This window comes from Ochotona curzoniae, unplaced genomic scaffold (assembly GCF_017591425.1).
Source record: "Ochotona curzoniae isolate NIBS_2020 unplaced genomic scaffold, NIBS_Ocur_1.0 scaffold_4506, whole genome shotgun sequence".
Lineage (NCBI taxonomy): Eukaryota > Metazoa > Chordata > Mammalia > Lagomorpha > Ochotonidae > Ochotona > Ochotona curzoniae.
Genome location: NW_024467119.1, coordinates 19,773,654 through 19,797,537, shown reverse-complemented (window position 1 = coordinate 19,797,537; position 23,884 = coordinate 19,773,654). Strand labels below are relative to the sequence as shown.

Below are 23,884 nucleotides of genomic sequence, written 5' to 3'. Positions count from 1 at the left end.
GCTGTTTCCTGCTTCAAAGAGACAAGAGTTGATGTCAAGAAGTCAGGTTTATTCCAGAGGTCAGACAGGAAGCCAGGCAGCAGGACTGAGATGGGCTCTCCAGGTGGGACGCCAGCTTTACAGCAGGTGACTTAATGTGCTGCTTCTGGCTAGCATTTTCAAAATGCAAGACAGTGTGACATGTTAACAGGCATGTGGTAAAAAGCAAAGGCCTACAGACAAATATATTAGGATTAAAGAAAGGTGAACAGGCTTCCTCACTATGGGTGTCTCAATGACTATTTTACAAATACAAGTGCTAAAACGCTCTAAAGAGGAATATAAATATTCTAGGTATATCGTGATTATTTAAGGAATGCAGGCTTAATATCATAAAAGGTTTAACTGCTGGCATTGGTACAAACTAATAACTTGGCAGGAAGCTGAGTCAGTATCTTTAATTTATTCTGTAGTTATACCATTTAAATACTGCAGCTTATCACTATATAATAAAAATCTACATTTTGAATTGAACCACTAAAATATAGTCCTGTTTCAAAGACCAAGAGTTCGTTTGGTTTAACACTCTCAATTTTAACAAGTGTTAACCAGGTACACTTCACTTCTTTTGAAAAGTTGTAGATTACAGTAACAGCGCTTCTGATTTTTAATGATGTTCTCCAAATTAGCTGAGCAATTGAGAGACAAGACAAAGTTTTCAGGACAGCAGTAAATTATGCTAAAGCAACTACACTACTTACATCTAAAACCTGTAAACCACGCCTTACACCATGAAGAATTACCTCTACTGCATAAGCACCAGAGTGGTAAAAGCACCGTCTCTCACCTACTATACTTCATTTATGAGTATGAGAAGTGAGATTCCTCTTTCTACAACCTTAAGTGTGAACTTAACGGTAATCTGTGTTAAGACTCTCTCTTGGACAACAGAGAAAACACCAAGCGGCCTCTGTACCGCAACTAGACGGCCTGGCGGAAGAACCTCAAGGCCTGCTCAGGGGCTCAACACCATCCCAGGGGAAGCCACGGGACTTTTTTAATGTGCCATGTAACCCAACTTTTGTCTTCCTCATTTAGAAAAATTGAGTATCTCAGGAAAATAAAGTATCAATAAAACAAAATAATACCTTGTTACTTTCAATAAGAAACTCAATGTTAAAAGAAAACCGAAACATATCAAAGAAAATATCAATGAGTTCTATGATTTAAACTAATAAACATCAGTTAGACATTACTGTGTATGCACTATTTTAAAGGGACAATATCAATAGGCAGATATTTTTCAATTGGAATACTTTCCAGGTCTTCTGCAATACATGTTTTACATGTGCATATAATGTGCATTATATGTATACAGTATACACACATACATATGTCTATATACACACATACCTGTGTACATATTCAAATATTGTCAGCTATCTAAAAATTTTTCCAGGGTGTACACATAAGACAATTGACTAAACTGTCCTATGAAAGTTTTAATTTTATTGAAAGATACCTGGGGATACTTCTTGTGTTCTGAACAAACACATTTAGTAGCCATTAAAATAAAAACTATAAATTATACACCTCTTTTGTCAATCAAAATAAATATCATGACAGCATCCTTTTATATTTCAAGAAATCATGCCTAAAAACATCATGCATATGTAAATGCAACCTTTTACCTTCAACATCATCTGAAAAGGTAGACAAAATAAAAGTGGGTGATGAAGAAAATTGTTTTTATGCAATAATAACATAATTACATAAAATATTAAATCAGCAATTTAAGTCAAACAACAGAGATGTCCTAAAAGAAACACAGTGTGTGTTGTACTTTTACAACTATCAGACAGATCTATCAGGAAAACGTTACCAAATCTCAAGGTAAAGAACTCTAAAATGGGGCTTTTGGGGGGTCAGCTTAAAATCAACTTCTGATGAGTCAGTAAAGAATCAACACCAGAACTGAAAGAAACAAACCAACTCAGGCATCGAAGTGTTCTATGTCCAACAATGTCTTTTTTCCACAGGTAAAATAATGTTTATCCACATAATCTACTTTAAAAAAAATGTTATTTTAGTTGATGTTCATCTAGTCAGCAAGGCCGGGAAGGATCTAAGCTTAGGGAGAAGGTGTGATCGTTGTTTCCAAGCTTTCTATTTCTTTTTCCCATTTCTTGGGGAGAGGGGGGAGAAAGGTGGATAGGTCATACCCAGGTGCCAACCAACACAATCTACTTTTAATTGTTTCTAATACTACTTTTATTTGACTAAAAATATGAGCCAGATCAATATAATCTGTTTACTAATCTGTCAACTCAGAATTTCACAAGTTCACATATCAGTCTGTGTTGGGTTTATAAAGTAGATGACTACGCCCTTCCTTCTCATTTTCTACAATAATGGAAAAGCCAATAAGTCCCACTGTGACAGCCTATTTGACATGAGAAATACACTCAACGGCACTGTGCAATGCTGTTTACTGCCTCGTGCCTGCCGTACAAAGCACAAAATGAATACAGACTTCAATCAAGCACATCCCATAGTGACAATAAAGTAGATGACAGACCATCTTATTTTAAGGATCTTGAAACAAAAGGGAAAGGAGGCTGTGCTCAAGAAATGGGTGGTTTCAAACTGATTCATGTTATCTCACACTGAACAAAGCAAATGGCAAAAACTATTCGGAACTTAATAAACTGTTCCTCTTTGTGATGCAGGTCCTTTGAAGAAAGTATAAAGGCTTATTAGGGAAATAAAAATCCTGTAACTTTGTACTGCTCATCAAGTAATAACATTTACATAAAAAGCTAATCAAGATGTAGCCCAAAATGATTATTTAGCCCAGAAGTAGCTAATAACCATATTGCTCAGTTAAATCCAAAGAGGTTTAAGGTGATAAAGTAACATACAAAGAAAGCATCCTAAAGATACTGTTCTTGGACTATGGCTATCTTCACTGATGTAAAAAACAAACAAATAAATAAATAAATAAAAGAAAGAAAAAATCTTTTAAGCATATTTATAAAATAAAATAAAACCAACTTTAAAACCAGGAAGAATAGTACAATCCAGTTAATATTACGCACAGGAAGCACAGTAAAAATAACCAGAAACTTACCTACTTCTTCTTCTTCCTCATTAGATATTATATTATATAGTGTATCCAAAGCATAACCTATGATTTCTGAATCCGAACTAGAAAAAAGAAATTATTATACTTATACACTGCTAAGTAGAGTATAAACTGTTACAACCATTTTTTAGTTACTAGTAAGAACATATGACCCATTAATTCTATTTCTAAAAATCAACTCTAAGAAGACACAGATACAGAGTGCAAACAACAAAACTGTGTAAAAGCTTATTTATAATCCATGCATGCATTTTATAATATGCATCTTCCATTAAGTTAAGGTAACTTGTTGTTATTCCTCTTTTCTTATCATGCCCAGGTACACCTGGTGGACATGACAGCCCACTGATGTCTTCCAAACGATGTCTTCTGGCAGAGGATGGAGGACAGAACAAACTGGGCAACAGCAAGCACCTGGGGCAGGGGAGACTCTAAGGCGGACCTGGTCAGCCAATGGACCTTGGCAGGGATTTCCTCATCCTTGCAGCAACAAGATCAACAGCTTCTCAGAACTACTAAAACCACTTCAGCAGTGCCCTCGGAACATGCTCCACCTTGGGGATCCTAGGATGACATCAAGCATCCATCCCCCATCTCCTTTCTCTTCATCCCTCTCCCAGACACAGGAAGAAAAAAACCGGAAGCAACTATCTCATCCACTTTTCCCCATACATCGATCCTCCCTACCCTCATCAGCGGTCCACTTGCACATGGGCATACATCCTTCTCAACTATACAAACATCAAAACAAAACAAAATTTATAAAAAAAAATTCTACTTTCCAAACTTATTAAAAACATGTACTTATTTTTATTGGAAAGTCAGAATCACAGAGAGAAGGAGAGACGGGGAGAAACATCTTCCATTAGTTGGTCCACTCCCCAAGTGACTGCAACAGCTGATGCTGAGCTGATCCGAAGCCAGGAGCTTCCTCCTGGCCTCCCTTGCGAGTGCCGAGTCCTAAGGCTTTGGGCCATCCTTCACTGCTTTCCCAAGCCACAAGCAAGGTGCTGGGACGCAAGTGGAGCAGCCAGGACATGAATAGTGCCCTTATTGGACCCTGGTATATTCAAGGTGAGAATTTAACCACTGAGCCATTGCACCAGGCCCTTCCACAAACTTAAGATAACTGAATCCAAAAATTAATGGACCATAGAATGCTATTTAGAAACATGTATGTGAGTTTGTACATATATGTGTGTGCCTTTATATATATATATTTAAATTATAAATGTGTAAAAGAAACTCAACTTTATGAATAGGAAAATGAGCACAACCAGTTATTTCTCTGTGTGCATGAGTTCATGTTTTATCTGTATATATGCTTTAACAACATACACACGTTATCTCTATTTGGACTACCGGAGCTTGTATCCCTTTGACACCTGCTATTCTTTTAAAAAGAATTGCATGATAAATATGTACTATTTATAAAATCAGGTATGATACCATTTCACATTTGTTAACAAATTTTGAAGCCATGTAGAATGGTGAAGGTATGGTGGAGAAGTAAAAGTGAAATCAGCTGTCTCCAAGATTCAGTGAATACAGAAACGTAACCAAGAGTGACAAATGAGAGCAAACATGAAAGACCAAAGGGAATTCCAATCAGATAATGCAAAAATCAAAAGTGAATTAAAAAAAAATGCTTTTTGAATTTTGAGAAACAAAAACACAAGGGCACACTGTATGAGGCTAATAAAACTCTAAAGCCAGAAGTCACTTCCTCAACACACTGGAGAACATCCCAGAGCTAACACGCACAGTGGTAACTGGATCCTGCCCCCAGGACCAGGAATAAAGGTCAGCTCTCTACAGCACTGAACCGGAGGTTCTGACCAGCACAACACACAGGAGATGAACTCAGTTACACGGACTAGGGAGAACAAAATAAAAACCACAGTTATTTAGAGATGATAATTTTATATACAGAAACTCTTGCGCAAAATTATTGAACAAATTCATCAAACCAGAGACAAGCTCTACAAAATCCAATTTTCTGAACAACCAGAAAATAAAATCAGAGCTCAAGTAGCATCGAAAAGGTGAAAGAACACGGGAATACAGTTTACCCAGTAAGTAAAAGACTTTAACTAAAAAAATTATTGAAAGAAATGATCCAAATTGTGCAAACGAAAAGCTATCTGTTCAGAGGAAGAGGTAATAATGTTAAAAAAAAAATACACCTTGCTACATATTCTTGTAACAACACGGGGGAAACCAGGTGGGGGGGGGAATACGGGGAGGGTCTAAGGGAAATCCCAGAGGCCATGGAGTTACAGCGTAACATTAAAAATAAAATAGCAGAAAAAAATGAGGGAATTTTAAGAAAATATACCCTGGCTTATAATAGATTCGATACAAATCCTATCAAATTCATAGATGCCTATTTATTTATTTATTTGTTTGCAGAAATCGTTGAGTTCATCCTGAAAGTGTCACAGGAATGCCAGGGATCCAGAACAGCCACAATAAACAACGACAAAGGTGAGGGAACCACACATTCTGAGTTCAGAACTGTGAGGCGGGGTAATAAAGAAACAAACCAACAGTGAGGGAAGGAAGATCCCGCCCCAGCACACACTGACTGCACTTGGTCTGCAGCAAGGAGACCGAGGACCTCCCCAGGGAAGCAGTCTCCAGCAGACCGCACAGGGTCAGCGGAGGCAAGACGGAAGCTGAGCGTCGCCTCCACCACAAGCAAAAATGAATTTGGGTAAAGCACATGAAGAACTTAGAAAGCTTCAGGAAAAACCAGACACTAATATTCAAAACTCTGGAACAGACAATGCTCTTTTAGACAGGATACCAAAAGTGCAATCAAAGAGACAGGAGAGGATCATCAAAAAGTTGGTGAAAAATGTGTATTTTTTAAAGATTTATTTTATTATTTATTGTTACTACAATTCAGATATATATAGAGAGGAGGAAAGACAGAGAGAAATATCTTCCATCCGATGATTCACTCCCCAAGTGACCGCAACAGCTGGCGCTGCGCCAATCCGAAACCAGGAACCCAGATCCTCTTCTGGGTCTCCCACTTGGGTGCAGAGTCCCAAGGTTTTGGGTTGTCCTTGACTGCTTTCCCGGGCCACAAGCAGGGAGCTGGATAGGAGGCAGGGCCTCCGGAATAAGAACCAGCACCCATATGGGATCCCGGTGCATTTAAGGTAAGGACTTTAACTACTACGCTATTGCACCGTGCCTCCCCCCCCTTAGCTTAAGGCAGCTGCAGTATGGTGGGATTGATGGCATACAAATTCTGAGATTAAGTCACAGAAAGCCTTGTGGCTTTCTCACTTCTCTCTCTGGAACTGCTGCAATGTCATGAGGATGCTCCAAGCCTGAGGAGGAAGACCCAATCAGGTTTTCAGATGGCTACAGTCCTGTCGGGTCGTGACACTAACCTCCTAACAGGGACAGTAAGGCAGCAGCGAAGTCACTCCTCATCTCCGGAGGCACACAACTGCGAGACAGCAAGTACTCCTTATTCTGAGCAGCCAAACTTTCAAGCAATCTGTTACTCAGCTAAAGATAACTAACCCAGTGAATGGAAGACCTTTCTCTCAGTAAATCTGCCTTTCCAATAAAAACAAACTAACCCAGAAGCTATGAAAATGGTGTAAGTGGCTGTTCTTGAGGGATAGAAATATCATTGACAAAGGCAATGGTGAGAAAATTACGGATTCCAGCCGTCTGGGGGTGTACAAACGTACAATGCTTTAAGGAAGAGGATGAAGCAGGAATTCTACAGTTTTGGCTTAAACAGAAGGACACTGCTGACTGGGGGTAAGGACTGAAGGGGGTGATCGTTTTGAGAGATCCTGGTGGGAAAAAAATGTCTGATGAGCAACTAACGCTACTTTAACACCTATTCGATCACACCTCAGAGCTGAAGCTGGCCCTGCAGTTAGGAACAAAGATGCAGTCTTTAAGTCCTCAAAATAAACTGAAAGAGCAAAAAACAAGGTGAATTACCTTCCCCTCAAGACTTGTTCAGTTAACCTTTGACTTTTAAAGCTGAAATTTATTCCCCCAAAAAGTAAGTCTACATAACAGATGGACCGCAGTAGCAATTAGCATCAGGGCAGCCACTGGCCGACTTCAACCCAAAACACCTACCCGGTAAGCAGCAGCTGGCTCTTCCACTGTCATCCGGACGCTTAACACAGCAACTTGCAACTAGAGCCTAACAAATAGTCACTCAAATGACAACTGAAGTAAAGCTCAAGAGTTTTAATATGTCAATAACTTCTGAACTCTGATGCCGACTTTAAACAATTTAAAGTTCCACAAAAAAAAAGAAAACATTAAAAGGAGACTTACCGATCTGTTTGTAAAACGTGGATGAGATGTTCCATGGCTTGGATGCCCACTTCCAAGCGATATTTCTGCACATGAAATAAAAACTGATATTGAAGTAACAAACATTCAACTAAAAATGACTTCACAAGTTATAAACCTTACAGACCTTGGACAACGATTTGAGAGCACGCACGGCATTCCTTCGATCATCCAGCAGGGTAGATGAAGCCACTCTGTCACAAAGTTTTTGAATCTGTCAAAGAAAAACAAGGTCCTATTAGGAGAAGAAAGAAGAGACTATGTAGTTCCCCCAAATTTAAACTATTTAATTTGGAAAACAAATTAGTAAAGGAGATGTTGGACCGATGGTCTTCCATGGGTCTGACACTGTGGCATAGTGGGTAAGGCCACAACCTGTGACGCTGGCTTTGTAACGGCTTTGGAGGGGTGGGCGTCTGGCCTGGGGGTGAAGCTGCTCCCAACAACAGCAGAGGGCCTGGGTTGAGCCTCAGTTTCACTCTTGCTCACAGCCTCCTGCTCCGTCCGCACCTTGGGAGAGGCAGACGGGTCTGCTCCTCGACCCAGGAGACGGGGACTGGGTTCCCTGCTCTGCTAGCTGCAGCCACCGAGGCCATCTGGCAGTCAGTCTGTTTCTCCAGTGAGTAAGGAAATAGAACTTGAGAAATCATTTTAGAAACCTACAACTATAAAACTACTATGAGAAGGCATGCAAGAGGCTAGTGAGGGTTAAGCCACCGCCCGCAGCGCTGGCATCCCATACAGGGCCTGGTTCGAGTCCTGGCTCTTCCCTGGTGTGCAGCGGAAGGTGGTGCAGGTGCTGTGGCAACTGCAGCATGCGGAAGACCCAGAGGAAGCGCTTGGCTCGGTTTAGCCCAGCCCTAGCTGACGTGAGTTACCTGGGGAGTGAACAAGCAGATGGAAGATTCTCTTTCCTCCTCCTTTGCTGTCTGTAACCATCATTTCAAATTAACAATAGCACAGTGGAAATTCACTGTAATTTTTTTTTTTTAAGATTTATTTAGTTTTATTGGAAAGGCAGATACACAGAGAAGAAGACAAAGAGGAAGACCTTCCATCCGTTGATTCACTCCCCAGGTGGCCACAATGGCCAGAGCTGAGCTTATCCTAAGCCAAAAGCCAAGAGCTTCTTAAGGGTCTCCCATATGAGTGCAGGGTCCCAAAGCTTTGGGCTGTCCTCGACTGCTTCCCCAGACCACAAGCAGGGATCCAGATTGGAAGTGGGGTTGACAGAACATGAACCACCGCCCATATGGGATCCCAGCATGCACAAGGCAAGGACTTTTAGCCACTAGGCTACTGAGCTGGGATCCCTGTAATTTTTAGATTTATCAAATGCATTCAATACCACATAAAAGACCAAAATAAACTTGTCTTCATCACTTCTCCTCAAGACATTACACTAAGAGCAGGAAAATGGTAAGCCACATACTGGGTGAAAATATATGTAAAACATCTTATAAAGCAGATTAATTTAGAGCCCAGCATGGGATTTTCAATTGGCTAATCTACCTTATAAGCACCGGGATCCCTGGGCACCAGTTTGTGTCCTGGCTGCTTCACTTGCATCCAACTCCCTGCTGATGGCCTGGGAAAGCAGTGGAGCATGACCCAAAGCCTCGGGAGCCTGCACCCACATGCAGAAGCTCCGGGACCCTGGCTTAGGATCAGTTCAGCTTCAGCTGTTGTGGCTACCCGGAAGTGCATCAGCGGATGAAGACCTTTTTCTCTATCTCTCCTCTCTGTATATCTGACTATCCAATAAAAACAAATAACTATTAAAAAGAGAGAGAGAGAAAATCTAGAGGCCAGTGCGTGGTGTAGCAGTGCAGGCATCCATACGGGCGTGTGGGTGCTAGGTCAAGTCCTAGCTGCTCCACTTCCTATCCAGTCCTGTTACTGTGCCTGAGAAAGTCTTGGGCCTCTGTACCCACAGGTGAGACCCAGAGGAGGCCTCAGGCTCCTGGGTTCAGACTGAGCCAACTCCAGTAGTTGCAGCCATTTGGGGAGCAAAAGGCTGATTTCGCTCTGTTCTTCCTTCTATGTAGAAATCTGTCTTTCAATATACAACATTATGGAATTAATTGACATAGTATTGGGTAAACAATATGTTAAAAATGCAAGTTCCATTCTTCGAAACATCTGGGTTGAGACAGTATCAATGACAGGTTCAGAGGCCTTGTTGGGGCTTTTAACTGACTGGATCTTTACTCTGTTAGACCTATCTTCAGACCAGAGAAGGTCTCCCCAAGAGGCCACTGAACTTATCTGGACAATAAGACGCTGAACTTTATGCTAGGCATGTGTTTGCAAGGAATGAATCTCAACTGAACTTGAACTATGGTTATGCAACAAGGTGGAGGAATCCACCATGGGGGGAGGGGTATGGGAGGGGAGGGGGGAATCCCCAGCGCCTAGAAAACTGTACTACATAATACAATGTAAGCAACAATAATAAAAAAAAAAATCTGTCTTTCAAATAAAAACAGATGAATCTTAAAGTATAAAACAGCTTTAAAGACCACTGGTCCTTTTAGGTCAGATATTCCTTACGAGTTCATTCGCATCCCTTAATGACAACTCTTCTGAAGATTCTACAAAGTGAGAGTCTGGCTTGTCACCCAAATGTCTGTACCGAATGTAGAAACATTAATGGTGTTCAAACACACACAGCAATTTCCAAATTATGTTTAGCAGACTTCTAGTGTTCCAGAAGATATTAATAGAAGTTCACAGAGCAAATGACAAGCACGGTTATATAAAATCCACAAGCAGGTCTCTGCGCCGTGGGATTTCTCGGAGTCTTTACTATGCTGATAAAGCAGGCAGCCAGGCCTCGCTCCACGTTCTCATTCAGCCGAACTGCTCACAGTCAGAAATCATCCTTCCTAAAGTTGGATTCACTGTCATGACGATGATGTTGTTTTTTAAGTAGAATAATAAAATTTTCTTTACAAAATAACTCATCAACTTTCTCTACTACATTTTAACAATTAGAACTACTACTCAATCATCTCTGAAAAGCATTAATGCTATCACTCTGTTTTAAACAATTTCTTCATCCAAAAATTGTTTTCCCGAGAAGCACCACAATTTGTTCCACGTGGTTCTAGAACAATCTTTGCTTTTTCCAAGGTCATTTGTAGCTGATATTATGAACAGAAAATTTTCTCTAGGCATTTTTGTTTTGTTTTGTTTTGTTTTTCCTGGAGTACTGGTTCTAAAGTTTGAAACTCGTACCTCCGCTGAAAACCTTATCCAAGTGCCACTCAGGGTTTGCACTCTAACCTCAGCCCCCTTCAGCTAGCACATGCAGCAGCAACATTAAAACAGTGAATTTCCAAGTGTGAAAGCTCTTCAGTCAGTGAACACTAGTATCTAAGCCTAAGTGGTACTGTCGGTGCAGAAACAGCTTTAGGAATGCTGGAACGTGGGGACCAGATTCCTAGCTTGGAGTGGCATGGGGGTGAGTGTTTTGTTCTTATTTTCAGTTCTAATAAAGCAAGTATTTGATTCCAGCTAATTTTGTAAAAGCTCTGACATACACAAAGAAAATTAATCTCAGTCAAATTGAAGGTAAATACAAGTTAAAATAGCAGTGAGATTTTTTTTTTTACTCTATCAGCAGCAAAGTTAAGACCACAAATGAATACATGAACTAAATGCTTCATTTTTGTATAATAAACAAAGGCATCACAATCAAACCATGCCAGGAGTCAATGCAGTGGAGCAGAGAGGGCCCCCTAGCTGCTGACACTCAGCTCCTCACCCAGAGCGCCTGGAGTGATATGCGGAGGCTGTGAACATCTTCCAGTTTACAGAGCTGTGTACTGTCAAGGATAAACAAAGATATAATGAGCCCACTCATGTTCCTTCAGAGGGAAGGGAATGAAAAGGGTTGCAATTTGGCAAAAACTACTGAAACTAAAAAATGTTCATACACTTTTGGCCTGGCATTTCTACATGGGAGAGTTATCCTTTAAAAGCACTGGTGGGCAGGGCACTTGGCCTGGTTCAGATGCTGCTGTCCTAGGCTCTGCACCCCGAGTCCAGCTTCCTGATAAAGCAGGCCACATTCCTTCCTCCCTCCCTGGCCTATCAGCCAGGCACATGGCCGTCCATCCACTCTCCGCCAACCTTCCTGAAAATAGGAATGGACAGCAACACCACTCTGCTCAATGAACTGTTGGAACCTTCAAGGTTATGACCTTAAGAGGAAGCTGGTTGTTAACTCCTTGTGCCGGGAACTTCAACCCGGTGACAGTGAGGAACTGTGAACAATTCAAGTACGCACAGCATCCTGGAGAATAAGCTGAGAGGCAGTACCTGGGCCTCCGGAGCACCCCAAACAATAGATACAGCACTGCAGGGATTGCCCGCTAGGTCGGACATGAACCACTAGTAGAAGCCAGAATCAGCAGCAGAAGCTGGGAATCAACACTGGTACATGCTGGGTCCGGCCGACGCAATGGCTCTGTGGCTAAATCCTCCACTTCTAAGTCCTGAGATCCCACATGGGCACCTCTTCGTGTCCCGAGAACTTCACCTCCCATTCAGTTCCCTGCTTATGCCTTGGAAAGCAGTGGAAGATGTCCCAGAACCTTTGGACCCTGCACCCGCAAGGGAGAAGCTTCCGACTTGTGATCAGCTCAGCTTCAGCCACTGTGGCCATTGGGGAGTGAAGCAGCAGGTGGAAGATTCGTCGGTCTCTCCTCCCCGTAAAACTGACCTGCTTTTCCAATGATGACAAAGTGTCTGATGTGGGACACAGGTGTTATAAGTACTAATCTAAATGCTCTCTCCTACCTGACTTTTATTTGAGAAAGACATAACCTTGTATTGCAGTTGAATCTTCATTTTCTGGCCTCTGTTACGCAATCATAACGAAGCAACACACTCAACACACTGCAGCCAGCTTGGCGGCAGAGTGCAGACTGAGTTACAGAGGCTGGCTCACCCCCCGAAAGGCTGCAATGGTCAGGGTGAGGGCAGGCCAAAGCCAGAGCCCCGAGCAGGTCATTTGCAGCTGCCACCACAGGCGTGTCAGCAAAGAGCTGGATGAGGAGCACAGCAGAGCCTCTCAGTCAGTGCTCTGAGAGGATGCTGGAGTGTTCTATCCCACTGTGCCACATGCTGGCCCCCATCAGCAATTACCATTCTTTTCTTTTGTAAAGATTTACTTATTTTTACTCAAAGGCAGAATTATAGAGAAAAGAAGACAGAAACAAAGATCTTCTGTCTGTTGATTCACTCCCCAAATGGTCATAACGGTTGGAGCTGAACTGATCCAAAGTCAGGAGCTTCTTCTGGGTCTCCTGTGTGGCTTCAGGGTCCCAAGGCTTTGGCCCATCCTCAACTGCTCTCCCAGGCCACAAGCAGGGAACTGACTGGGAAGTGGAGCAGCTGGGACACAAACCAGCACCCATACAGGATCCCTACACATGCAAGACGAGGATTTAGCCACTAGATTTTTGTGCTGGGCCCACGAATCACTTTTTTGTAGCTTAGTAGATATTGTGGAGTTTTGGTAGGTTGCAGGTCAATGGAACAGCTTGTAAAGAAAACTCTATACAAATGGATAATTGGCTAGCTGATGGATCTAATTTTTAAAAAATCAGAATTCACATTTCACATGCCCACGAGCTGTGTGATTCTATTTTTCTAGCAACTCTTAAAAAAAACAAACCTTAATGTATTTAATTTCTTTTAAAGCAGACACACAGGAGAGATACGGAGAGATCTGCAATACACAGGGTTCCTCCCCAAATGCCCACGACAGCTGCAGCTGGGCCAGCCTGAGGTCAGGAACTAGGCCAGCAACCCAGGCGTCCCACGTGAGCGGCAAGGCCCACATTCTTGAGCCTTCCCTGCTGCTTCCAGAGCACACGTTAGTGGGAAGCTGAAATTGGAAATGCAGCCAGAACTTGAATCCAAGTTCTCTGATAGGGGACTGCGATGGGAAGCAGGTATTCCCAACTAACTGGTAGGCCAAATGCCTGCTGAAGTAATTAACATCTTGTAGGAAAGTATTCCATGTTGGAGAAGCAGAAAAGAACGACTACAGAAGAGGACTAATAATGGCAGAGACAGAAAAAAAGTAAGATATAGAAAAAGATAAGCATTTGGGGGCCCAGCACAGTAGCCTAGTGGCTAAAGTCCTCACCTTGAATGCACCAGGATCCCACATGGGTGCCGGTTCGTATCCCAGTGGCCCTGCTTCCCATTTAGTTCCCTGCTTGTAGCCTGGGAGAGCAGTGGAGGATGGTCCAAAGTCTTGGGACCCTGCACCTGCATGGGTGAACTGGAAGAAGCTCCGGGTTCCTGACTTTGGATCAGCTCAGCTCCAACTGTTGTGACCATTTGGGGAATGATTCCGCAAAAAGAAGATCTTTCTCTGTCTCTCCTCCTCTCTGTATATTTGCCTTTCCAATAAAACCAAACAAATTAAAAACAAAAAACATTTTGACAGAACTGAGAAAGCAATAGAGTGGAAGGTGCTGGAGTGGACAGCACAGCTGTCAGAGGCCCTCGCTGAACAGCACTGACTGGGCTATGGAGGGAAGTGTGAGAAGGGAGATGGCGGAAGGGAAGGAAAGCAGCGGGAGGAGCCTACGCTCTTGGCAAGGAACAGCACAGAACTGAAAGGACACGCTTACTCAGTGTCCCAAGTAGCAATCCTGAGAGACTGCTGCTAGCATCACATTTGCTCAACATCGACCATGGAAGTCAACATGTAGTTCGCACAGAATTTATCTGCCCACTGATGGTTTGAAGCCGCAAACTCTTAAAAAAAAAAAAAAAAAAAGAATGTCCAATTACAGCATACATTGAAATAAGAAGGCAGGGAATGACCCTGTTTTAGCTCATCTGGAAACTGGGTTCACTGAGCGACTTAAACTTTCACTGCTTTATGTAAGTGCACAAATAACCATGACAGCGTTGCACTGACCCTTGGGCGACACATGTACTTCAGTGAAGTGAGTTTGCAAAAAAGAAATTGATGAATAATAAGGATTGACTATCTTAAATATATTCTACGTCAGTCCATCATCTGCAAAATGGAAAGGTAAGGTGTATGAACTGTAAACTCAGAGTGCCTCAGACTCGCTTTTACCTAACAAGTAACAATGTTGCTAAATTTATTATACTATTTGACAAATGTATTTGATCAATACAATTTTAAAAATAATTTTAAGCCAACATTTAAAAGCTGAATGATACAATCAAAATCCAGATTTCTACCTTTTCTTGGAAAATACTAATTGTAGCTAACATATTTCAGTTTACGAAGTTAACAATTTTAAGACTAATCATTTTAAAAACATTTTACTAAGAAAAAAATAAACACCCCAACTATAATTTACAAGATGCAGCCTTACTTCAGAGATATTTGAATAATGCATATCTCAGAACTGGTCAAATATGGTGTAATAACACTATCTGCCTACTCTGTACTTTACTGTTATATATTTTAAAATTAGTTTAAACTTCACAAAGCCCGGTAAGACGGGCACTGCTGCGAGTCACTTTGTGATGAGGAAACACGCACAGTGGCTGAGTAACTTGTCCGGAGTCACAAAGCTGACGAGGTGGTGGGATTCGCTCCCTGCGCCTCCATCACTCCGACACACTGTGTGGAGCTGAGCTCGGGCCAGCTCCCCGCTAAGGACACGGAGACTCCAGCTTCAGTCAAAATTCTCTCCCCTGACCTGTTTCCATGATGTTGCCTAAGTGAAATCTGAGCTTGTAAACCTTGTATAAAACAATACAGCGCTATACATTAACAAAAATAGAAAGAGGAAAAGATACATTTGAGTAAAACTGAAACTAGAGTCAGTGTTATTTAGAAGAACTTGAGGAGTGATAGTAAGGATAAATATAGGCAGTAAGCTATTTGGTTACTTCATGTTATGCTCATATAGATCTGTAATAAAGACACAATGATGAATTAGAGACAGATTCTTTAATGAAAAGATTTTAGTAGTAGTAATTGAAAAATTGCATTTTACATAATTTTTTAAAAAGTGAATATTAACAAGGAAAAGTTTTCAATGCATTCCAATAAACAAAAAAGGTAAGCTACAGGAAACTATAAACAATATACCACTATGTAAAAGAAATAAATATATTCACTAAAATATATAATTTTATATTATTAAAGATCATGATTATGCATGAAGACCTGCAGGGGTTTACTTCAAACCAATAATAGTGGTCATCTCTGCCAAAAGAACTAAAAATTGCAGAGTTGAAAAGGACTTAAACCTTGTTCTATTGTTCACCGCATTAGACAATTAAGAAAGAAAAAAGTCTAATTAGTAAAATACGTATGACCCCATGCAGCTCAGGTGGTGAGCGAGCACCATGGCGTGTCGTTTTCAGTATCATCCTCTGAGATCCAAAGGTCCACCTTGTAAACATGGAAGTAAAGCAATCTTGGTGACACAAGGTGAATGGAACATAACCAGAAGTATGGCCTAATAATCATTCAATATTTTTCATTAACTAATATTTACATTCACTGAAACACAGACAAAAAAAAGAAGCAATGGGAATAAGAGTAAATAGGAAAGAAAAAAATTTGATAAAGGATGTTAAAACAAAAAACTGACAAAAAGGGAAAACAAAGACAGCATACAATTAGCATGGTAAAGGCACACTTATGACTTAAAGGACACCCGTCCAATACAGTTTGTACCATTTCTGAAAAACCCTAATCAAAGTCATTAAGAACACAAGTATGGGTCTGCACTACAGTATAGTGGGTTAAGTCACTGCTTGTAATGCCTGCATCCTATATGGGAACCAGGATGAGTCCTGGCTGCTCCCCACTTCTGATCCAGCTTCCTACAGATGCACCTGCGAGAGCAATGGAGGATGGTCTGGGGCCTTGGGCTCCTGCATCCCTGTGGGAGACCTGGAAGATAACCCTGGCTCCTAGCCAGGCCCAGCCCCGGCTGTCGGGGCCACATGGGGAGTGGACTAACTGATGGATGAACAATCTCTCTCTCTCTCTCTAACTCTGCCTTTCACATAAATACATAAATCTGTTTTTTGAGGAGTCAATTCTCCTGTGATATTTTCACAGAACAAAAATATTACTATTTTAGAACACAAAAAAGAGTAAGAAACAGGTTTTAAATCAATTTCTCTAAGAAGGCTTTGAAAAAGAAGCAAAAGCACCCTTTTTTTGGCAAAGCAGATATTTTCTTTTGATGACTTCAATTTATTTATATCTAAAAATATAAATTTGACTTGGTGAGCACACACCAAGTCAAACACAAAAATCTACAGACAAATCCAACACAATCCATTTCTACTTCCAGCCCAGGTAACACACACCTGTATTTGCTCTTCATCCTTTGCCAAATAAGGAACCACGCTGTTCTAAAGGACATTCCTTGGGGAATTATAACAAAACTGGTCTGCCAAATAATGTAGCACAAATGCTAGCTTCTCAAAGCCTAACATCACAGAAGTTTTCAAATTAAATACAAATAACTTTATATGAAGAAATGTTTATGGCATTTCTGCCTTAGGCATAAAAATAACAAGCATACCTTTCCTATGACATCTACAACAGATAAAACAGTTGAATAAAGTCAGTGTAAATAATAAAAGGTAAATATGGAAAAGAAAACTACTACAGGATTGGGTGGGATCTGGCACGATGGCTCAACTGGCTTATCCTCTAACTATAAGCTGGCATCACATTTGGGTGCTGGCTCAAGTCCTGGCTGTTTCACTTCCCATCCAGCTCACTGTTTGTGGCCTGGGAAAGCAGCAGAGGACCACCCAAGGCCTTGCGACCCTGCACCCATGTGGGAGTCTTGGAAGAAACTCGTGGCTTCAGATTGGCTTTGCTCCGGCTGTTGTGATCTTTTGGGGAGTCAGCCAGCAGGTGCTAGATCTTTTTGTCTCTCCTTCTCTGAAAAAATCTGCCTTTCCAATAAAAATAAACAAATAATAATAATAAAGAAAACCAGTACTTACTATCAACAAATTTATATGAGGAATTCCTACATGCTTTGCTAAAAGACAATCTGATTCAAGAAGGATGCCAATCATCTCTCAAGCCTTAAGGCCTCAGACTTCTTTTAACTCTCAGGTTCCTGAACATCCAATGTACTCCACAAAGTCGAGCATCCTCTGCGCACACAGCACTGCTTAGAGAAGTACCTGCTAGGGACTCTGAGCCAATTATATTCCTCAAAATAAGACTCAGCTGCAGAAAATAAAAGCACTTACTCAAATAAATCTGCTAAACCCTTATGTGTGTCTCCATTTTGGAACTACAGCAGTGTGCCTTAGTTATGGAACTTATATCACTGAGGTAAGTTTGTTGTGTTTTTGATCATGACAACATACTTGTGTGGTGAAAATCTTTCTTGTTTTTCAGAAACACCCAGTCACATTCTTGGAATGCACCTTCAAAATGTGAGGGTGTGCAAAATTTCATAACTTTTAGATTTTAAGTATCATCTTAGATAATCCACACGATTAACCTTCTAAAACAGCTATGTAGCATTCAAGACACTACTTCAAAAAACCCTTTTGCTGGCTAAGCAAGTGACTGACACACAAATCATTTGTTTTTTCCAGAGATTGTTACTGCAAGAAAACACATTCCAGTTAGGACACTGAGCTGATTCTGCACAGTACGACACTGTAATTCAAACCCGAGTGTCGGAGTAACACAGCATATAATGAGCTTGACTAACCCAAAACGACACCTATAATCTAAGGCACACACTTTAATAACAGTTCTTACGAAAAGAAAGTTTAATAGCTATGTCTGTATTGCTGGTTTTTTGCTTTCTGCGCCAGTTATCAAAATCTGACTGAAAGAGACCCGTTCCAACAGAGCCATTCCGTAGGCCTATTCCGGACTGCAGCGACTGCCACGGCTCAGGATCCAACCTGAGAACAAAACACCCCCATGACTGCCCATCAGTTAAAACCCCTTTTGGAACTTTCAGAAAATCTATGAAAACACACACACACAGAAGCTGGAAGGTGGGCGTATAAGTACCGTGAGCATTCAGAAGTGTAAATACAATCATCACTGTAATAGTGTTTATCTGCACTCGGCAAAGTGTGAGAAAGGTAGAGGTGTCAATCATCAGAAAAGAGCTTTCAAATTAAAAACGTCTTGATTTCGAAAAGATTTAAACTATCCACAAAGTTGCAGCCTCCCTGACTATCCTGTGACATGCGTTTCCCACTGGAGCTGTACTGAGGAGCAGCCTTAATGCCAGGCAGGCTGAAGAGCTGCAGTGCCAATCAACAGGACCAGGACACAAAAGGACCTGAAAGATCAGCTTATTTTAGTGCAAAGATAAATCAAAATCCATGCACAGAGGGTCTTCCAAAGGTTCATAAAATGTGGATTACATTTCCGAAGTTTTTGGTACCAAAATAAGCTTAGCTCTGAACTGTTTTCCCTGAGCTCTCGGAACGAGACCTGTGAACCTCTCACACGTTCAGAAGACAAACAGTTAAGCATGGTAAGCAGCAGCAGGAGCGGGCCTTTAGCCTAGTAATGCAATTTCCAAGTGCCTGAGTCGATTCTTTGCTTCAGCTCCACTCCAGCATGCTGCCAAGGCAGACCCTGGGGGAAAGCAGTGACAGCTCAAGGAACTGTGGGCATTTATGGAGTGAACCAGACAGTTGTCTGATGTTTATTTCTCCAATAAATCCTTTTTTAAAAAGGCAGGAAAGCAGTCAGCACAGTTACTACATTTGAAAAATCCCTCAGTAAAAAGTTCGACATGGGCCCAGTGGCGTGGCCTAGCAGCTGAAGTCCTCACCTTGCATGTGCCAGGATTCCATACGGGCACAGATTCTAATCCCAGCAGCTCCACTTCCCATCCAGCTCCCTGCTTGTGGCCTGGGAAAGCAGTCAAGGACAGCCCAGAGCCTTGGGACCCTGCACCCGTGTGGGAGACCCAGAAAAGTTCCTGGCTTTTGGCTTCAGATTGACGCAGCACTGGCTGTTGCAGTCACTTGGGGAGTGACTCAGTGGACGGAAGATATTTCTCTCTGTCTCTCCTTCTCGCAACATATCTGACTTTGCAATAAAAAAAAAGTTAAAAAAAAAAAGCTTCGCACAACAAAATTCAATCATTTGAAAGCTGTGATCTGTGAAGCATTCAAAGTGTTGTTTTAGCCCCTACCTAATATTTTTAAGTGTCTATAATTACAAATCTGTGATTTCTTTAATGAACTAATTTTATATTAACTGAGCCCCTATGACTACAGAAAAATGAAGAAGAAAAGTCGTATGAATTCTGGTCTAAAGATACGTTAAGAGTCTAGAAGAGACGAGTTCCACTTGAATGACAGTAAAGAACAGAAGAATATAGCTGAAATTCCAAGGCAGTCAGACATGAACTGTGGTCTAAGAAGGGGAAGAAGTTAAAGACGCCAGTTACAGAGGGTACTGCTGGCACAGCCGAAGGACAGGTGGGATTCAGAGACAACTATAAGAAGAAAACATCGTTTAATTTGCAGAAAGGCAGAAAATTGCAAAATACTAAAGGACGATATAGAATCTTCAGGCTCTGCAAGCTGAAATATTCAGGCCAGATCCCATCCTCAACGACAACATCTATTACATTACACACTCCATGAAGCTCTATAAATACATCTAAATTAGTGACCCGTGAGCCCTGATTGTACAGCCTGATGGGATGAGATGGTGGGACAAGTTTTCATTCAAGCCGTAATTATGACATAGATTCCCTGAAGGCGACCAGTCATGTTTTGGGAGCAGATACCCAACGCGAGGCGCGGACAAGGCCTTCGCTCTGCTCTTGGCACCCACAGTGGTGCTCTTGCATTATTTTGACATTCACATGCAAAAGCCACGTTGTTCCATTGCCGGTGACAAGATCAAAGTCTTCTGACCCAACTCTGCAATGCCGTGCCAGTGGCCTCAGATCTCCATGTCCCGGTAGGGAGAACCTGGAATGGGAAATCTGAAAGGAGGTTCCAGCTTTAAAAGTCTACACTCTGCGAGTTCTCCATCTTCTCCACTGCACGCCACTCTAACAACCAGAAGAGCTATTCTGTCTCCATACTATTACAAAACCACTCTTATAAAACAGCTGCTCAGCACTGGGCTGCTTTTATTAAGACTCCTCATCACCCTGACAAGCAGGCAGTTTTCTTCATGGTCCGGGACAGTGTATCCACCCTCCCTCACCTCTCCAGTCCCGACAAAGGGGAAGGTCAGAATCCACATCAGGATCCAACTCCAAGGCGTGCTCTAAGAAACCGCTCCTTGTGCATGATGTCTCAAACACCAATTCCAGACAAGAGAAATGAGTGGAAGGCAAAAGTGGGCAGTGACGATGGAAATCAAGGCAAGAAAACAGTCCTAACAATAGTGTTCACTGCCTTGCCTTGCCTGCCTCCATTTACCACGTGAGAATGGATAAGTGAAGTTAAAGAGTGTGTGTGTGTGTGTGTGTGTGTGTGTGTGTGTGAGACAGAGGGAGGAATGCGAAACAAAGTGACAGAGGGAGAGATTAGATTTTCAAATAAAGGAAAAAGATTCATTAACTTTCAACTTCGGCTTTAAGCAGTCTAACCTAGATACGCAGCCCACTTTAACAGAATTATATAAATTTCCTAAATTCCCGAGGAAGAACTGAAGTCTGGGCACACGTTGACTGAATACTGGCCCTCAGACCTGGGTCAAGTGCGCCCACCTCTCTGTGCCTCACTTCTTCATTTGTAAAAGAGGCTGCCCACCTCGCAGGGTAGTTGAGGATTAAAGGAGAATGTGGAAGCAGCAGCTCGCTGGGGCGGAGGACCTGGCCGGCACCAGGTGAGCGCTGCAGCAATGAAAGCTGCCCTCCCTCCTCCCGGGAAGCCAGCCATCACAGCCGTCTATCATCCACTTTATCACTTCTCTCGCCTTATCCTCAAACAAAAATCTCTCCAAAGAGTCACACACACACTTATTTCCAAGAGAATCAAACTTCAAAACAGCTCCATCTTAAAACCTAAAGGAACAAGCGCTACTTTCTGTAGCTAACATGTCCAATCAATGTCCTTAGAATCCTGCCACTACGGGTTTAGTTAGACGGGAAGCGAGAGGTGTGCTTCCAAAGTGGACGGAGCGCCGAAGGAAGACGGTGGACACGCGACAAACACCTGGACGGGGCCCGGAAAGCTGGGTGTGCACCAACCCGCCCCCGGCAGGACGAGCGCCCTCCCAGCTGACGGGACAGGAGCAGGTGGCTTTGTGCCTCCACAGAATATCGTTTTATTCTTGGCCACAAGCTCTCGCCAGCAGCTGGGTTTTAAAGCCCTGCAGTCTTGCCGACCCCACCACGCCCCGCTTTCACACCGGAGGGAGGCAGCAGGACCTGAGCTTCCTCTGTGGCCAGCGGAGGGGAAGGAGGGCCGGCCCAGGTCCCGTCCCTTCCCGGGCCGGCTCGCTCAGTCGGCGGGGCCTGCGGGGCCCCGGGGCGCGGCCGGAGGAGGACAGGCTGCACACGTGGACCCCCACGCGCGGCGCTGACCGCCAGGCGCCCCGCCCGGACCCCCTCGGCAAGCCCGGAACCCCGCGGCTCCTCTCACCGTCTCGGCTTCTGTATGCTGAGGTCCGGCACTCTGACCCCCCATCACCCCGCGGAGGAAATTCATCTTGCCGCTCAGCCACCCGGCTTTACACAGTCTCTTCGGGGAAGAAAGGAAGACTACTTGTGCCGCCCTCCGCAGGGCCTGCTTCCCGAGCCGGCACGCTGCACTCCCCGGCCGCCACCTCCTCGGCGGCCGCTCTGCCCCCTAAGCCCGGAAACAGCCGCCACCGCCGGCCGCGATGCGCATGCGCGGAGACGTGGCATTACGTGGCGGCTCGAAGGGCGAAGGCAAAAGGGGAGCGGAGAGCAGACGCTCGGCCGAGCCAGGGGTCCGCCTAGGCCCCGCCCCTGCGCAGGTCCCGCCCCTCGTAGGCCCCGCCCCGTCGGCCCGGCCCCGCCCGCCCCGCTCCCGCCCTCCGCCGACCGAGCCTGCTGGCCGCAGCCACCCACGTGGTCCGAGCCCGGCCCTGCCCGCAGGAGAGGGTCGAATTGGATTCCAGCGTTTTGGCTTGCCGGGTGTTTAATCGTTGCCGAGCGCCGCTTGCAGCCAGCTACCCGCTCTGAGGGTTTATTTCGTCGATTCGACAGTGAGATTGTCCTTCGGCCTGCGTGACAGGTAAGGGGGTGCCGTTCTCCGGGAGTTCTCGTTTGGGTTTTTTTCGGCGTACCGGAACGAACCTGGTGGCCTTCTGATCCGCGTCAGCTGCATTTCTTTGCAGGGCTTTGTTTGATGGCAGGCAGGGTGCTTAGAGAACCCCCTCACTCCACTGCCGCCGGAGGGCGCGTTTCTCAGCTCTCGTTCAAACCTGCTCCGAGGAATTCCTAGACCTTAACATCAGGTATACCGCTGTTTGCCAAGGACCGAGGAGAAAAACCCCTGGAGCCCCGTATCTGTAAATCAGAAATTAGCAGTGAATTGCTCTTGCGTTTCTGGTGTTCTTAGAAACGTGCCAAATGTCATTTGGTTTTTGAAAGCGATATTGCCTGTTCCTTCCCCAGTGAGGTTGCCAGGTGGTGCACATGCTTCTAGAACAGTCTTGTCGATTCCCCGGGACTGAAAAGCGAAAGCGCAGGATCTGGTCAGCTAACTGACTCATACCGCTCAGCACTTGGCCTGCTTGGGTCTCAGGTGCAAGATTTCAGAATTGAACTCTGTCTTCTTCCCAGCCTGCCTTTTACAGAAAAAAAATATGTATCAGTAGGCTGCGTCCACTCTGTCCTGCCGTGCTCAATAGGACCAGATTGCCTAAGGCAGGAGGCGGAAGCTGGGAAGAGCGGGACTTCCATCTCCTCGTGTCCAGCCCACGGTCAGGTGTGCCTATGAATGCGCTGTGTCTCAGTAGGTCTTCTGCCGTGCGTCTGCCTGTGACGGAGCCGATGCTGGTTGGGAATGCGGCTGTGGCCTCCCCGCTGGTTTGTGTGCCTTCCGTCCTGGGCTTCGCTCCACTGTGGTCTCCAGTGTTCCCCTGCGTGAGCCCAACAACAACCCGACATCTGTTGGTGTCACTCCTGGTCTAAAGCTTCTCTGGTGGCTTGCCCTTCCATCTGGTAAAATACGAGCTGCCTTTGTTTGGTATCCAGGCCTCTTAGGGCCTGACTTTCTGTCTACCTTTGCAGCCCCTCACAGACACAGGGCATTTTTCTCCTGCCTCCCTCTTTAACAGGCAAACACCTGCTAGCTCCTTAAGACTCACCTGTGACCTCATGTCCTGAAAACTGGCCCTGAAATGCAGGTGCGCATCTGTATGTTAGCACTTTGTAGCTATTGATTTATTGTGGGCACTCCATACTTGCTTCGAACACACTAAATGGGTATTGGCAG

General features: G+C 43.7%; 1 protein-coding gene across 3 annotated transcripts in view; it reads right to left on the bottom strand.

Moving 5' to 3' along the window:
- USO1 (USO1 vesicle transport factor) overlaps positions 1–22,343 on the bottom strand; it is a 72,151-nt gene extending 49,808 nt beyond the window's left edge. The window contains exons 1-5 of one of the 3 annotated variants that reach the window (XM_040967327.1): positions 22,061–22,263; positions 7,596–7,682; positions 7,451–7,515; positions 3,110–3,186; positions 1,671–1,682 (exon numbers count right to left, since the gene is read on the bottom strand). In XM_040967327.1, the coding sequence (XP_040823261.1) occupies positions 1,671–1,682; positions 3,110–3,186; positions 7,451–7,515; positions 7,596–7,682; positions 22,061–22,126 (307 nt within the window). In that variant the 5' untranslated portion in view covers positions 22,127–22,263. Of the gene's footprint in view, positions 1–1,670; positions 1,683–3,109; positions 3,187–7,450; positions 7,516–7,595; positions 7,683–22,060 lie in introns of all 3 variants that reach the window. The other 2 variants (XM_040967326.1, XM_040967325.1) reach the window with 2 other exon arrangements.
- Positions 22,344–23,884: the final 1,541 nt, after the last annotated feature.